Raw genomic sequence first — 17413 nt, 5'->3', positions numbered from 1 at the left:
AATTGAAATTCTGTATAGAAGTTTCAAAGCTCCCATGTAGTGCTATCATATAAAGCAAACAGAATCAAAATCGGGTTAGAAATGGCGAAGGAGTAGCATTTTGAACATTTTGATCACACACAGACGCACACACGGACGGACGGACGGACGGACGGACACACACACGTACGGAGCCCGTTTCATAGTCCCCTGCTCGAACTCGCTCGGCGGGGACAATAATGGGTTAAGTGATGTCCTGTCCATATCCCAACTGTCTTACTCCAAAAAAGAAGCCACCACAGCATATCAAAGGAAAGGCTCTCCCATTCGCCACAGTGCTTTGGCCGCCATGTTTTTTGGCTCTCCTGAACATTTGACATTTTATAGATACGAGGTCTTGTCAACCCAGCGACGATATATATATATATATATATATATATATATATATATATATATATAAATATATATATATATATATAAATGTAAACGAACACTCCAGTTATCAAGTACTGAGCCCCAGGTTACTCTGCTGTTTTCTTAATGAGAAATACACATGAAAACAATGAACACATTCACTTATGTTGATAGGCACATCAAGTGTGACCAATCCTAAACTCATAAATATACTGTGCTTTCATGAATACATGTGCATGGCACATCCCCCCCCCCCAAAAAAAAAAAAAAAAAAAAAAAAAAAAACTAGAAATGTCGCTATGGCGACTGATGCCTCCGCTATAATGCATGATTCTCCCAATAGGTGTACAGTATAATGCCTTCACAATGTGTGATGACAGTTTCACATAACTGGCAAAATAATGAAATGACAGGTTTGTCAGAAATATCTTGAATGTTCACTTTCCTTGAACTGCGTTTGCTATAATTGTCTATTAAAGAGTGCAGGTACATGTATTAGGGGAATTGAGGATTTTTACTTGACTTCTGACTGACCCTTTTCTAAGTTTATACACTGAGTAATTTTCAAGTTATGAAGAAAGAGTGTAATTACAGTATAAAATAGATTTTTTTTTGCATTCAAACCTGACCTTGACCCTTAACCTTTGATCTTTGACCTTCTGGCAGGAAATTTCCAAGAGAATCTCCATTAGGTAATACATGTATATTAATTTTTAAAAATAATAATGCAAGCATTGCATATACTAGTATATGAGGGAAATAGTAAAATCTTGACGAGTTGACCTTGACCATTGATCCCTGACTATTGACCCATGACCCCTAAATTCCCTAGATAATCCCTGCCAGTCAGTACATGCGTATGTACCAAGTTCCATGAAGATACATTGAACCATTTGTGAGAATTAAGTGAAATTGTAACATTTTCACCTAATCTTTGACCTTTTGACCTTTGACCTTATGACATGAAACTCTCTCTTGAGAATCTTTATGCAGTAGTACATGTCTACACTAAGTTTCAAGAAAATACCTTGGGGCATTGCATGGATATGGGGGAAATAGCAACATTTTTAGCATTTGACCTTGACCGTTTGACCTTTGACCTCTTGCCAATGTCACTAAAATCTACGCAACTAATTGCCCCATCATACATCATCCTTGGACCAAGTTTGGTGAAAGCTGCTTCATCCAGTTTCGACTTATCACGTAAAAAGATAAATTTTAGGATTTGACCTTGACCTTTGACCTTTGACCTCTGTCCGATTTCACTCAAAAATTAATCAAGTAATTGTCCCAACATACATCATCCTTGGACAAAGTTTGGTGAAATTTGCTTGATCCAGTCTTGAGTTATCGCGTAAACAGATACAATTTCATGATTTGACCTTGACCTTTGACCTTTGGCCGATTTCACCCAAAATCTAATCAAGTAATTGCCCCATCATACTTTATACTTGGACCAAGTTTGGTAAAATTCCAGTCAATGTTACTCAAGTTATCGCGTAAACGAATGCGGACGGACGTACGAACGTACGTACGGACGGAAGGACGTACGGACGGAAGGACGTACGGACGGACGGACAACCCGAAAACATAATGCCTCCGGCACCACTTCGTGGCGGAGGCATAAAAAAACCAAACACACAAAACACAAAAATACTATTGTAACAGTCATTACTTGTTTGATTCTCAGCATTTTTAAGTACTCATCACATGAGGATAAATCTACTTAGTAAATGAACCGGAGAACATAATATCACTGTTTACGAATCTTACCACAAGAACCCATCAAGGGGAATAAGCACATCAAATTCATCCACAACCTGGCTCTGGACTGTGCACACTGCACTGTTGGGATGGGTGTGGCTAAAGATGCGCATGCGAAACTGATGTAGTGCTCGGTCCAGTGACTCCTTCTCCTGAGATGGAAACAACAAGAAAAACATGTAGAAGATACCATTGTTGCTGATGCTGCTGCTAACCTAATAGTGTAAATGCAGGCAAGCTGCTTGCTTTTTATGACAGATCCATACATGAATGATGGTTACTTTCCTCTCGAGTTGTCTGTTGATAGCAGTGTTAACTGTAACAATGAAATATACACAGACACACTTTAAAAAAAAGTAGTCTTCCCTTAATCTTGCAATCCTTCTTCTACCTTTTCCTACCACTACTACACTTAGGTACAGTCAAATTATCATTTCTAGTATGATTACAACTAAAATTTCTCCTACTATGAGTGTTATTTCTGCTACAACAACTACTAGCTGCCACTGCTACCACCACTGCTGCGACTCCTGCTACTACCACTTCTACCACAACGATTGCTTTGATTACCACAACAACTAAAGGTAGGAATAACATTATCACTACCACTATCACACCTGTAACTACTACCTCAATTTCTTTTACAATACAGACACATTGACATCTTTTTCTGCTGCCACTTACTATTGATAGTAAGCAAATAATCAACGTTGGTGAAGGTGATGGGACAAACTATCACTTCCGAGGCGATCTGGATGTAGCTATCTTTCCGAAGCGCAGCTGAGGAAAGATAGCATATACATTCAGATTGCCAAGGAAGTGATAGTTTGTCTCATTGCCTGAAACTGAAAGTTGATTATTTGCTTTATATTCCACATCTAGGGTCCTAGATATTCCCATTTTGTTTACTTTTAGTTTTTAGTTTACTTTAGACGTATGCGCGTAGATGACAAAACAATGAATTTGATCTGCGCACCGCGCGGCACCGAAATAAAAGCGTGTTGCACTGAGGACTATCAAGTGACCTAGTTAAATGATAGTCCACACTGCAACGCACTTTTATTTCGCGCGTATCCATCTCGCGATAGGACTGTATGGACTGAAGAGATCAGCAAAACAAAAGGGACTATCAACTAGAGTGTAATGAACTTTTCTTCTCAAGTGATGTGATGGGCAAAACTACGCTTAATCACGTGATCAGCTCTTGACCAATCCTATAGCAAGCTTCTTAGTATGTGGAATATAATCACTAATAGCAACTCTATGGGTGGAAGTTTGTGCCAAGATATATTTCGGAAAGAGGGTGATTGTGTACTCAACTCACCTCCTCCAACTCAGCTTCAAAGTAGGCAAGAGCAAGAAGCAATATCTCCATAGCAACCACAGAGAGTTTGTCAATGATCTCTCGCTCCATAAGCTGTCTGGCTATGGTAACCCAGACAGGCAGACCCTGGGTGACTGCTACCACGATGGAAGCTGACACTTGGCGACAAGATTCAGAGTCACGCTGGTGACAGGGTGGATAGAGTGTTGCAAGATCATTGTCAAAGAGATGCAGTCGTCATTTATTCATTACAATCACAAAATTTACAATGTGAGACATTTTTCCACGAGGTATTGCAGCTTGCTTGTATACAAACCATGGCAAGACACTACATTACAGAAATTATCTTATCTGCCTGAACAAAGTCTTCATTAGGAGTTGTACATCTTGTACCAAGGTGCCTGCATCCCGGTGCCTGCATCCCAATGCCAGATTCCTCCAGAATAATTCTGTGCATGAGACTCTGCCTCCAATAATTTGTGATTGCCCATTTTTTATTCTTTCTACAATGAGCATTCTTACTACAAAGGACATATTCACACGAGGTTGCCATCAGTGTGTTTCAATGGTTGTTTGCATCAAAACGCAATGAAGAAACTTCAGAATAATGTCTTGATATCTAACCAGTAAATGTCAATGTCTTAGCTTCAAACACTAATTTCAACCACATTGTAATTTAATTTCTGTTTCTGTTACACTGCCTCGAAATGTGGCAATCTCCACAGAACTAAAGAGCAGTGAATTTCACTGTATCAGAAGTGGCTGTATGATGTCATTCATAGAAGCCTTCATTTCAAAGTAACATACAGCGGGGATCCTTATTTAACTCCTGAAGGCCTGTGAAACAATGAATAACACAACTTACATTCATGAAGTGTGTGCATTTTGTTTTTTTCTTTTTGACAATACAGAGTACATGAGACATCACTTTACTGGCTTGAGAACTATTTACCTGTTACTTCATAGACAGCAATAGGTTATTGTTGTTTTTTTCAATCTGGAAGCTCTTCCTGCTCAATACTTGAGTTTCAGGTTCTTTCAGTATTCATTTATAGTACTGTCATTTTCCTTACCTGGGTTAATGTTAATGATGCACAAGTTTCATTTAGTTTGTTTATCATACCATAGGCTGATGATTCCATTATATACTTCCTGACTTGGAAATCCAGAGAAAATTTTGTTTAAAAAGTGTTTTTGGAACGAGGAAACATATTCTCTATGGCAAGATGCAAAACAAACAATAAACGAACAAACAAACTTCTACTAACTCTTGACAACATTTATTGAGTCAATTGTGTTTATTCTCATTTCAAATACAAGTCAGGGTGGTAAGAAAAAGGGGAACAGAGTAAGAAAAAACAAATGGAGAGGAGACTAAAAAAATGTAACCCTACCCTGCTTCCTGAGGCTGGTTGCTGTAAAAACTGCATCATTCTGTTGGCATGCTGGATGCTATGCTTCAGCGTCAGGGCAGCGCCATAGCAAACAAGGGAGGCATCACAGGTCAGGCAACGATGCCAAAAGGTTACCAGAGATTCCGGGTGGTACCATCGTAGGCACTCCGCCACCAGAGGGAGGGCCTGTTTAGGGTGCAGAATAACAAATCACGTGTAAGAGCAGACTGAATGAGATTGTCGATATGTACCTCATAAGCACTCATATCATATGGTAACATGTTCAGAGGAGAGCACATTATGTGGAAACAGAGGCTGCATGAACAATGGCTGTAACTTTTTGGTACAGACATTGTATGAGTCAGTTGTATGAGTTGCACAAATCTTGAAGTCTGAGAGTGTTCAGTGAGCATAATATTAAGCTTACCCATTTAAAGTCTAGAATGGGATGTTTACACCTCACATGTCTTAATCAAACCAAAGAGAGAGAGAGAGAGAGAGAGAGAGAGAGAGAGAGAGAGAGAAACAAACAACGAAAGATAAAAATAGTGTACGAACTGTTGGCCAGGAATCCCCACCACAAACAGAATACAAATATATGACGAAGTGAGGGAGAGAAAGTCTGTATTTCTGAACTGGGAGCAATCTATGCATGTAGTCATTCAGTCAAGAATTATAATCAGCTTTAAGGAATGGATGGAGAGTACAAAAGGCAAACATGAATAGAAACAATACACACAGTGACAAAATGAAAACTTGAAGAATTATTGTTCATTCACTAATAACATTGAAGTTTTGACACTATAAATGCAAAAGATCAGAGGACAACGTCACAGAAAACTATAGGAATCTTAGAATCATGCACCTCAATACTCTTAGTCTAAATGAAATGCATTGAGTAGCAAGCAAGTTAATGTATTCACAAGTATATTGCGATGTTCATCTGGTCAGGATGACCTTTGACCTGAATGATATTGATAAATGCTGACAGTGCCACTGAAACCCTTATGTGTCTTCTTCTACCCATAGTACACTTCTACACAAAATCTGAAAAAAATCCATTCAATATTGCAGCCTGTAGAGTTAACCCAAATGGGCTTTCAAAAAATTATTCTCGTGTTCTGAGAGCTAGAACATTTAAGACAAATCATTTTCAATCAAACCTTTGATTGACTTAATGAGAATACCTCAAAAGGTTTTTAAATTACGCTGTCCACAAAATTGATTACAGACAGATGGACAGGACAGACAACCTGAAAACATAATACCTCTGGCAACACTTTGTGGTGGAGGCATACAATTCTTTAAAATATATGGATTAAGAATTACTAAATCTAAATTTCCCATAATCCAATAAATGTCATATTTGCAACATCAAAACAACAACTGAAGAATTGGTGCATGATTAACTCTTCATTTCCTTTTTGCCTACCTGATGGCTCATTCTGCGAAGTTCCCATCGGCTGCTGGCCAGAGAGTTGACCACCTGTAGAAGCATCTGGTTCAGGATGTTTGTGAGTGACTCCAGCTGTAAGCATGGTAACCATGGCAATGGGCTGTCTGGGTCTATTTGGCCATCTCTGTTTGGAGACATATGATTAATGACAGAAGAGTTTGATAACAAAATGAAGTAATGCTAGGTTCTCTATGTTTGGAAGAGGTATTGTGCAGTAAAAGATATGATATGAAAGTGGTTAAAATTTGGACCTACATTGTACAGGAGATTTACACTTTTCACCATGCATTCACTTGCAAACTCTCTTGGAAGAGTCTTGTGTCTTTGAATGTTTTGAAACAGACATATGGCACCATACAAATGCTGTGGATCATCAGTACAATCATCATCATTTTTAAAGCATTAATTAATTTATAATTATCATCCGGCACTCTTTGGGCAGAGACATGAAAGCATGAGCCCTTGAGGATTGATGCACTTCTGAGCTTCAAGTTTTGGCCTTGATACAAACTCCATGATGTCCCCTGGGGCCCGTTTCATAAAACTTGTCATCAGTGACAACTGCCACATTTCAATGACAAATTTGCTCTCAGCCAATCAGATGCAAGGATTTCAGTAGTTTGTCACATCTATGACAACTTGTCACTGATGACAAGTTTTATGAAACTGGCCCCTGATCTGCCATTAACTATCTGTCTCCTTCTAACAAAGTTATCTATATTTTCTGTGTATGCATGTTTAACAGCATTTTTCCATCAGTCACATTAAGTTCCATTTTGAAACGTCTTTTAACATAAGTTTATTTTGCATAAGTCGTAAATGACACTCATGTTTAGTATTCGTAAATCATCATGCTGAATTATCATTCTCTGCTACTTAATGCACACTGGTTGTAAGTGCTATCTATTGATATCATTCACCCAACACATTTTTGTAGTAAAGTCTCAGACTTTATTACTTTTCTTTGTCATGCATGTTGCCCCACATTTATCTTTGGGCCTCTTATAACTTTTCAAGATGGGTATTAAACTCACATTTCAAACTCAAAGAAGATTTAGGTGATTAAGGCTTACTTCACTAGTGACTTGTAGGTACTGAGGAGCCGCCTTGCCTCAAAGGAAAGATCAGTGCAGTGGTCAGCACTGTCAGAGGGTTCCTCAAGGATGGGCTGGTGTAAACTGGCTTTGGCTCGCTCATCAAGGAAGTTTCTGGTCTACAAACACATTAAAGAAATTAGTTGTGATGATTCTCAGGAAATTAAAACTATGAAAGCTCATACATCCATTTGTCGGTCTTACTAGAATAAGCTGAAAGCATACAATTGTATGTTTTTCATAAAATAATATTCCTACATTCATGAACAGATGTTTAAAAATGAAAATCGTTAAAATCTATATGAGGAAAACATATGCCTTTCATGTGCCCACTGACTTTCAGCCGATGTTATGTGGAGACTTGGAATACGTGACAGTAACTACTTATACTAACCTCAGACTCTATTGTACCCAACTCCACAAAACAGGTGAACAAGGTAATGAGAATACTAGGGGACAACTAAAACAATGGAATAAGTCATGCATGTATACAATCAACCATATCGATTGTTGTATATACTCATAATAGCTGTATGTCAATTGTAAGGGATGCATGAACATGCCACACCTGAACTGAACAAATACTGCCACACAATAGCTGTGCAGTTACGAATTGTAATATTTTGAAGACAATGAAACTTGCGTTGGTTATGACATCCACTGTTTGAATGACAACAAAATGTCAACTTCAATATGCAAGATAACTGGGAGGCAAACACTGTCACTCAGAATGATGTAGGTGTAAATGTCTTTGTTAAATTAGTCATCACCACTGTCATCCATACATACACATGTGCCACATTATCACTGTAGGCTGTTAATGACAATCACTTAAAACAAAAAATAATTTCTATCCATCATCAGTAACGTACCTTTATCTTGAGGTTTTTGTCAGCATCATGAGTGAGTCCAAGCAGGGATAGTGTCCCACTGAGTCCATGGCTTGCCCTGCGGCCTCCTTGTAGGTTACCATCAGGCCCCGATGGGAATGAGTAATGCTTGGTCATGGGCTGGTTGAAAAAGTGACCCTCTGCCATTGTCTGTGCTCTACAGAAAATTGGTTAAGATACAATAATGCATATTTCAGCTCACAAAACATGCATGAAAAAGATTAACAGCAAGAATGATATTGAGTGATTGAAGAGACCATTCAACTGCATTAAAATGCAGTGAGTTACAAATAAGTTAATAGGCCCCTATTCTAATTATAAGCCAATGTATCAAGAAGGAATATGACATGTATCATGACTGGGCAGAGTTTGTTGTATACACAAGTGTTTACAAGTACCCCGTATGCATATGTGAGTGAGTGAGTGGGGGTGAATGTGTGTGAGTGTGACTATTTACATTGTTCTCTATCAGCTTAATACCATCCAAAAGTGACAGAATTTTTACACACAGTGAAAAGTGAATCTGACAAAAGTAATGTATCTTCTATTTTTGCACGATTCCGTCATGAAGCAGCAATGTGTGTGTTGGGGGGGGGGGGGGGGGGGGGGGGGAGAAATCTCACCTTATACCTGTGGATGCAAGAAGTCAAGTGAGTAAAACTGCTAGCGCAATGCATTACCTGAAAAGCAGTGCCACAAAACTAACTTTAAACTCATAACTTTAAACTCATGGGATCAGCCACACAGGGCGACACACTTATGCCACAGACAAAGAAGATGCTGCCACTATTTCTTGAAAACTGATAATCACACAGGAAATAAGCATAAGGTAGAAAGTGACAGCAAAGCAGTACAACACTGGCAGTTGGGGTCATGAGTAATATGACCTGGATGCACACCATGGTGACACGCAGTGCATTAGCCAATCAAAAGAAAGCATTCAATTAGTATCTGATGACACCAGCTAGGTGGATGGATAGTTTTGCTAACTGTCAAAGAAAAAAAAAAGTACTCTTCCTTGAAGTGCCAAGGTGCCTCTGATGAGGAAGCAGAAGTCGAAGGGGACTAGCAAAAATGAATCCACCTCTGAACCCAATGCCACCTGCAAGAGAATCCGATGAGATACCTTCTAGTAGGGTAACAACACCTCAGAAAGCTGGGCAAGTACTACAAAAAAACAGTAGAAAGGCAACCTTCAAATCAGCCATACACTGTAGTGTAAGGAGACATCAGCCCTGCATCTTTCTTGGGAGCAGGAACAGGATGTTGTTGGCTGGTATATATGTCAAATGAACTCCTGTTGAACAAGTCCCTGACTGTTAACATTCTATGAATATCCCAATACACAATGTACACCTCCATGTAAGGTCTGCAAAATGACCCAGTGGCTTCCCTGCTCTGTCTTGTTGAAATCCAAGCTACAATTGTAGCTTCATCAGTGTTTCCAGTGTGATCCACAAAGCTACTTTGTCTGCCCATGTAGACACCTTAATACTTGTCCATGTATACACTTGGTCCTGAACGTATCAGTACTGGCATGAGAGGAAATAGTGGTGCTGCATCTTGGTACACCTGGATTAAAATCTGGGATAACCTGTGATGTGATCCTTGTGTAAAAAGTGTAAAAGAAGCTTTACTAATCTAACATATGGAACATTTTAAAGATGATATTTTCTGTATGAGACCAACAGTTTACAATTTCTGGTTATACATGTTGTAACTTGAGTTTTATGCTAGTTTTTATAAGAAATTTGTCAACTCAACTGCTGGGCATCAGAACACAATTATTTACGACTACTGCAAATGGACACATTTCAGTGTGCCGAAATGCAATATCACTGAGAAATAGATGAAGTATGTAGCACTTAAAAGTAGGAGTCTTAAATGGACGCTGCTTGTTTTTGCAGCTGTTTCACAGAAAATGATATCAGACATTAAAACAAAATGATTCTTTACAAATTGAAGTATAAAATATTCAAGAAATAGATGAAATAAACACTACAATATGCTAGAAATTATCTAAAAAAACACATTTCAGAAAAGAGTGGCATTTGTCAGTGAAACAGAACATCATGATCATACCACAAAGCAGTAGCAGTGAGAGAAATGCTGACATTAATAAAAGATATTGAACAGAAACACAAACACTAGTTACAGTATCTACTAAAATGATCAAAATGACTTGTCCTAGTGGAAAAACAAATGACATACAGTTTGTAGTCCCTAATTGTATGCACAAATCAACCTAAGCGATTGAAATTACTACGGATGCAAGTTTCGAGACAACATGTAGTTACTGTATGATGAAATAGCGAGTTTGATTAATGAAAATTATCAATTACCAAATCAACCTATCACATTTCAGTGGAACAAAAACACATCATAAAAACTACAATGTATATTGTACATAAAAAAGACCAAACTGTTACACAGAACAAATTGTTTTACGCTACAGCTGAGCCTTTACTGGTTAGAAACACATAGACACAATGCAAATAAATGTGGGTAAAAGAATGTGAGTACATAAAAGATATCCCCACAAAAGATAACAAGGAAGGAAGGTGTTGCCAGCTATTGCCAGCTATTGAAGTATTTACTGCATGTTATCTTTAGATTGTACTTACAGACAAAGCACTACATACTGAAATCATTAATTTGTTCTGTATAACATATGAAAAGCATCTTGCAAATCTTGCTTCAGAAACTTGAGAATATAATAGCATTAATGGTCTACTCAAAAAGTGGTGAGTATTAACTTAATACTGAGTTACATGCTTAGCATCTCAGTTTTGGCATGCAAAACATACTTCAATCAAATCTTAATTTGGTATTATATTACCTTTGGTATTTAGTGTGAATAGCAACTGAGGGGATATACAAATTGATAAAGAGAGGCATAATTTTGATTTGATTAAAAAAATAAATGATTTAAAGTAGCATCTATTCTAATAAGTTGCCTTGAACTTGAACCTCGCAGAAGCGCAACATGTTTTGCACAAAAATTGTATAACCAGCCTTTTTCACATTCAACAAGAACTACAAGACAATACATAGATTAACTGAAATATGCATAAATCACAAAATAATAATATTTTCTAAAGAATACAATGCACAGAAACTCCATTAAGAATACTGAAATGAAAAAAGAGGAAACTCTGGTTTGATAAGCAATATACAATTTCTTGCATACAGTTTAGAACAATAAAGCCAGCCACATTCATGCTGCAAATATTGTATGATGTCTACCAACCTTCTTCTAAAATAACTTGGTTGCAGTGAGCACCAACACACACACAGAATAAAAAGGAAAATGTATGTTTTGATACACTTGTAATTAGAAATGCCATGCATTTAAAAAAAGAATCAAAACCATTTATGAAATAGTGATCATGTGTCTAGTTTTCCACTGAAAAGATCTTCAGTTAGCTGAGCAAGAGGAATACAGATCCTTACAATGCCTGCCAAACTTTAATACATACAGTCAATACATAAAAAGTGACTAAATACCTTGCATCTTTCCTTCTTCTTTACAAATTATCACTAAAATTGGCAAGCCCTTGCATATATTTAAATAGGTTGACATGATCATGCTATCAGCGGGTGATAAGTGTGCACAATACAGCATAAACTATCACAACCCACTGAAAAGCCAAACTAATATGCTGTATCAGGCAGCTTTCAAAGAATGGAACTTTGGCAAAGGCTTCATATTCAGCTTCAACAAAAGGCCAAGGGGCTTGATGCTTTACAGTGGCGGATCCAGAGGGGGGCGCAACCGGCGCATGCCCCCCTTTATTTTTCGTTAAAAACAAAAAAAAGAAAAAGAAAAAAATGAAATGAAACTGGGAAGTGGCACCAGAAATATTAGTTGCGCCCCCCCCCCTTTACAGAATTCCTGAATCCGCCCCTGCTTTAATACACTGTACCTCAGCCCTATGAGAAATTCAAATTTGATGTAACTTCCTGTGGTGCCTGTTGATGGTATGCCACTAACAGTTTTGTTACTACTGAATCTGATCAGAATGCATTTTGAAGAGCATAATGTCAAGGTTACCATCATCATAGATACCATCTGTGGTACTGCCATAGAAATACTTTGCTTTCCCTAACACCGGTATTTACAAACATTACCACTACAGTGTTCACTTGATCTGGAGGAGATGTCATCAGCCATCACTGCTTTGAACCTCTAGGCCATTGCTCCAAGGCTCTGCTTCTTAGCCCAAATGTGGGACATGTGTATCATTCCAATAAGTTTGTATATCCCAACACCAAGTATGATCCCTTTTAAGTAAATGCTTTTGTCATTAAGGTATTGCTTTCTGAAGATGAACATGTCAATTTCAACAACCCTTTCCTTAACATTAGAGAGCCGATTACATCCCAGATTTCTCTGCCATAAACAACTTGTTTACTTTTCACAGTATCTGTGGTAAATATAACATTACGTTGTTCAAAGTGTTTGAACAAGTTTGAACAAGTGTTCAAAGGATGTTAAAGGTCATACTGAATTGTAATATCATTCTTTAAAGAGGAAACTCAGTGACTCACCTGTGTAACTAAAGTTCACCTTCTACACATTCTTGCAGATTAATGCCTTAGAAGAACATAGCAAACTTGCACGACTTTGAGGCCTAAAGGGGGGATATAGAGCCACTAATGTCAAAATTGACCACTAATGTCATAACAACCACTAATGTCATAACACGTCGATGACAAATGTCATAACGACCACTAATGTCATAACAACGACCACTAATGTCATAACACGTTGACGACAAATGTCATAACAACCACTAATGTCATAACACGTCGACGACAAATGTCATAATGACCACTACATTGTAATGTCAGAACACGTCGACGACAAATGTCAAAATCGGATTAACCACAAATGTCATAACACGTCGACAACAGTATGTCAAAATTTCCAAATTTACTGCAAATGTCATAACGCGTCCCAGGGGCGAATTCAGGAATTCCCCCTTTAGATCCGCGACTGCGTCAAAACCCATTGCTTGCATTACAGGGGCGGATCCAGGAATTCCGTAAAAAGGAGGCACCTTTACAAAATGAATGGCTGCCACACACCCCCCCCCCATTTTTTTTCATTTCTGTTGTTTTAACAAAAAAAAAAATAGAAGGGGGGGGGGGGGGCACCAGAGAGGGATGTGCCCCCTCTTGATCCATGATTGCGTCAACCACAAATGTCAAAACTCATTGCTTGCGTTACAGGGCGGATCAAAGTATTCCGTAAAGGGGAGGTGCCTTTACAAAATTAAAGGCTGCCACACCCCCATTTTTCTTTTTATTTCTGTTGTTTTAACAACAACAACAAAAAATTGAAGGGGGGGGGGGGGGGCCACCAGAGAGGGATGCGCCCCCTCTCGATCCATGATTGCGTCAACCAAAAATGTCAAAACTCATTGCTTGCATCAGAGGGGCGGATCCAGGAATTCCGTAAAGGGGAGGCGCCTTTACAGAATTAAAGCTGCCGCACCCCCTCAGTTTTTTTTCATTTTATTTATGTTATATTAACCCCCCCCCCCCCCAAAAAAAAAAAAATAGAAAGGGGGGCACCAGAGGGGGATGAACCCCCTCTCGATCTGTGATTGCGTCAACCACAAGTGTCAAAACTCATTGCTTGTATTATAGGGGCAGATCCAGGAATTTCGTGGAGGGGGGGGGGCACCTTTATATTTTGTTTAAACAACAACAGAAAAAGAGAGGGGGGCACAGGAGGGGAGTGGGCCCGCTATGGATCCGCGACTGCATCAACCACAAATGTCAAAACTCATTGCTTGCATCACAGGGGCGGATTAAGGTATTCCGTAAAGGGGAGGCGCCTTCACAAAATTAAAGCTGCTGCAACCCTACCCCATTATTTCTTTTTTTTCTCTGTTGTTTAAAAAAAAAAAAAAATAGAGAGGGGGCACTAGAGGGAGGTGCCCCCCCCCCCCCCCCCATCGATCCGCGATTGCGTCAACCAGAAGTGTCAAAACTCATTGCTTGCATTACAGGGGCGGATCCAGAAATTCCGTAAAGGGGAGGCACCTTTTCAAAATGAAAGGCTGGAGCTACCCCCCTCCCCCTTATTTTGTCTTTTTGTTTTTGTTCAAACAAAAAATGAAAAATAAAGAAGAAAATAGGGGGAGCGGCAGTCTTTGATTTTGTGAAGACGCCTCCGCTTTACAGAATTTCAGGGTCTGCCCCTGTAATGCAAGCAATGGGTTTTGCCATTAACTTGTGGTGCCCCCCCCCCCCCCCCCCCCCCCCCCATCGATCCGCGATTGCGTCAACCAGAAGTGTCAAAACTCATTGCTTGCACTACAGGGGCGGATCCAGAAATTCCGTAAAGGGGAGGCACCTTTTCAAAATGAAAGGCTGGAGCAACCCCCCTCCCCCTTATTTTGTCTTTTTATTTTTGTTTCAAACAAAAAATAAAAAATAAAGAGGAAAATGGGGGGAGCGGCAGTCTTTAATTTTGTAAAGACGCCTCCCCTTTACAGAATTTCAGGGTCTGCCCCTGTAATGCAAGCAATGGGTTTTGCCATTAACTTGTGGTTGACGCAGCCGGGGATCTAGAGGAGGGTGCGGCACCTCCTCCCCTCATGAGAGGCTGGTGCAATCCCCCTCCCCCTTATTTTTCTTTTAATTTCTTTGGTTAAAAAAGAAGGGAGGGGCTGCAGAAGCCTTTGATATTGTAAAGGCGTCTCCCCTCTACGGAATCCCTGGATCCGCCCCTGTGACGCGTTATGACAATTGCAGTGAATTTTGAAATTTTAACATTTGTGGTCGACATGTTATGACATTTGTGGTCAATCCGATTTTGACATTTGTGGTTGATGCAATCACGGATTGAGAAGGGGCACATCCCCCTCTGGTGCCCCCTCTCTATATTTTGTTAAAACAACAGAAATAAAAAGAAGACTAGAAATGTTGCTATGGCGCCTGGTATGCCTCCACCATAATGCATGATTCTCCTAATAGATCTATAGTATATGTGGACAATGTGTGATTACATTTTCACAAAATTGGCAAAATACTAAAATGACATGTTTGTCACAAATGTGTTGAATTTTCACCTTCCTTGACCTAGGTTTAATTGTATGAATAGGAGAGCATATATTTGGGGATTTAAGGACTTTAACTTGACTTTGACCCTTTCATAAGTTTATGCATTGAGTAATTTTCAAGGTATGGAGAAAATGTGCAATTTCTGTATTGAATAGTAAATTGTTACCATTTTCATCTGGCCTTTGACCCGAAATTCATAAGAGAATCACTGTAAGGCAGAACATGCATACATATGTACTAAGTTTCAAGATAACTTGAGCCACTTTCAAGATATGGAGGAAGAAGTAAGCACTTTCATTTGATCTTTGACCTTTTGGAAAAAAAAAAAAAAAAAACTTCCCAGAAAATCTCTATTGGGTTATACATGCATATACCATGTTAAAAAAAAGAAAATCCTGCTGGCATTGCATAAATACGAGGGAAATAGTACAATTTTGAAGTGTTGCCCTTGACCTTTGACCCCTGACCTTCAACCTAAGAACCCAAATTCCCTAGATAATCACTGCCAGTCAGCACATGCATATATCCTCAGTTCCCTGAAGATACCTTGAACAATTTCCAAGATACAGAGAAAAAAGTGAAATTTCAACATTTTTACTTGACCTTTTGACCCTTGACCTTTGACCTCATGACCCCAAACTTTCACCAGAGAATTTTAATTGGGTAATACATGTATACACTAAGTTTCTAGAAAATATCTTCAGGCATTGCATAGATATGGGGGAAATAGTGAAATTTTAAGCATTTGACCTTGACCTTTTGACCTTTGACCTTGAGTGTGTGCACGCAAAAGTTGATAGGCACAACTTCACTCCCTAATACACATACATGCCAAGTTTCATTAGGATACCTCAAAAGGTTTTTTTAGTTACGCTGTCCACAAAATTCATTACGGACGGACGGAAGGACGGACGGAAGGACGGACAGAAGGACGGACGGACGGGTGGAATGACGGACAACCCGAAAACATAATGCCTCCGGCACCACTTCTTGGCGGAGGCATAAAAAAGGGGGGGGGGGGGGGTCGCGCCAGCCTTTGATTTTTGTAAAGGTGCCTCCCCTTTACGTAATTCCTGGATCTGCCCCTGTGATGCATCATGACATTTGCAGTAAATTTTAAAATTTTGACATTTGTGGTCAATGTGTTATGACATTTGTGGTTAATCCGATTTTGACATTTGTCGTCGACGTGTTATGACATTTGCAGTAAAAATGGAAATTTTGACATTTGTCGTCGTCGTGTTATGACATTTGCAGTAAAAATGGAAATTTTGACATTTGTCATCGACGTGTTAATGACATTTGTGGTTAATCCGATTTTGACATTTGTCGTCGACGTGTTATGACATTAGTGGTCGTTATGACATTTGTCGTCGACGTGTTATGACATTAGTGGTTGTTACGACATTAGTGGTCGATTTTGACATTAGTGGGCTCTACAGGGGCATGGTGTCCATTAATTTGATGTTTATTTTACACGACACCTAAAAAGTGCGTAGCTATCTGATTGGTCAATTGCTCATCGCGTGACATGCGGTTAAAAGTACCACTGCGCGCTGTCACTGTCAGCCATGCAATTTTGTTTGAGCAAAAAATGGATATAGCATACAAGTGTAGCTGATCAATATACGAATAGTGAATGGTCACAAGAGCGATGGTACAAGATTTCGCACGAGGTGAAAGATAGAGGCGCTCTATTTAACGAGGCAAAGCCAAGTTGAATAGTGTGCCGCATCTTTCACCAAGTGCGAAATCTTGTTCCATTGCAAGAGTAAAGACCATACACAATTTGTTTTATACAACACCTCGAATGTCAGCAGATTTGGTCCACACAGATTCTTGAACTTAGCACAGAAATGGTAACCATTTTCCGTGAAAGACGAATGAGTATCCACACAGTCGCAGTCACCATTAACGTTCGTATGCAAAACGAAGTTGTTTTTAAAAATGAGTGACAAAAGTATGTGCTTTTTTAACGCGCTTGTAATTGTTGAGTTCATGTGGCAAATGTTTTATTATGA

At 39.1% G+C, this 17413-nt stretch overlaps 1 protein-coding gene across 1 annotated transcript in view; it reads right to left on the bottom strand.

Annotated features, from left to right (window-relative positions):
- Nucleotides 1-17413, bottom strand: part of LOC139726943 (uncharacterized) — a 60168-nt gene that overhangs the window by 12138 nt on the left and 30617 nt on the right. Inside the window, exons 14-19 of the mRNA XM_071637931.1 lie at nucleotides 8298-8472; nucleotides 7405-7544; nucleotides 6308-6455; nucleotides 4876-5061; nucleotides 3482-3664; nucleotides 2167-2309 (exon numbers count right to left, since the gene is read on the bottom strand). Of these exons, the coding sequence (XP_071494032.1) occupies nucleotides 2167-2309; nucleotides 3482-3664; nucleotides 4876-5061; nucleotides 6308-6455; nucleotides 7405-7544; nucleotides 8298-8472 (975 nt within the window). The remainder of the gene's footprint in view (nucleotides 1-2166; nucleotides 2310-3481; nucleotides 3665-4875; nucleotides 5062-6307; nucleotides 6456-7404; nucleotides 7545-8297; nucleotides 8473-17413) is intronic.

Source organism: Diadema antillarum, unplaced genomic scaffold (assembly GCF_040938485.1).
Source record: "Diadema antillarum isolate AM-2024a unplaced genomic scaffold, OU_Dant_1.0 seq00000105_RagTag, whole genome shotgun sequence".
Taxonomy (NCBI): Eukaryota; Metazoa; Echinodermata; class Echinoidea; order Diadematoida; family Diadematidae; genus Diadema; species Diadema antillarum.
This window is presented reverse-complemented; position numbering and strand designations above follow the sequence as displayed.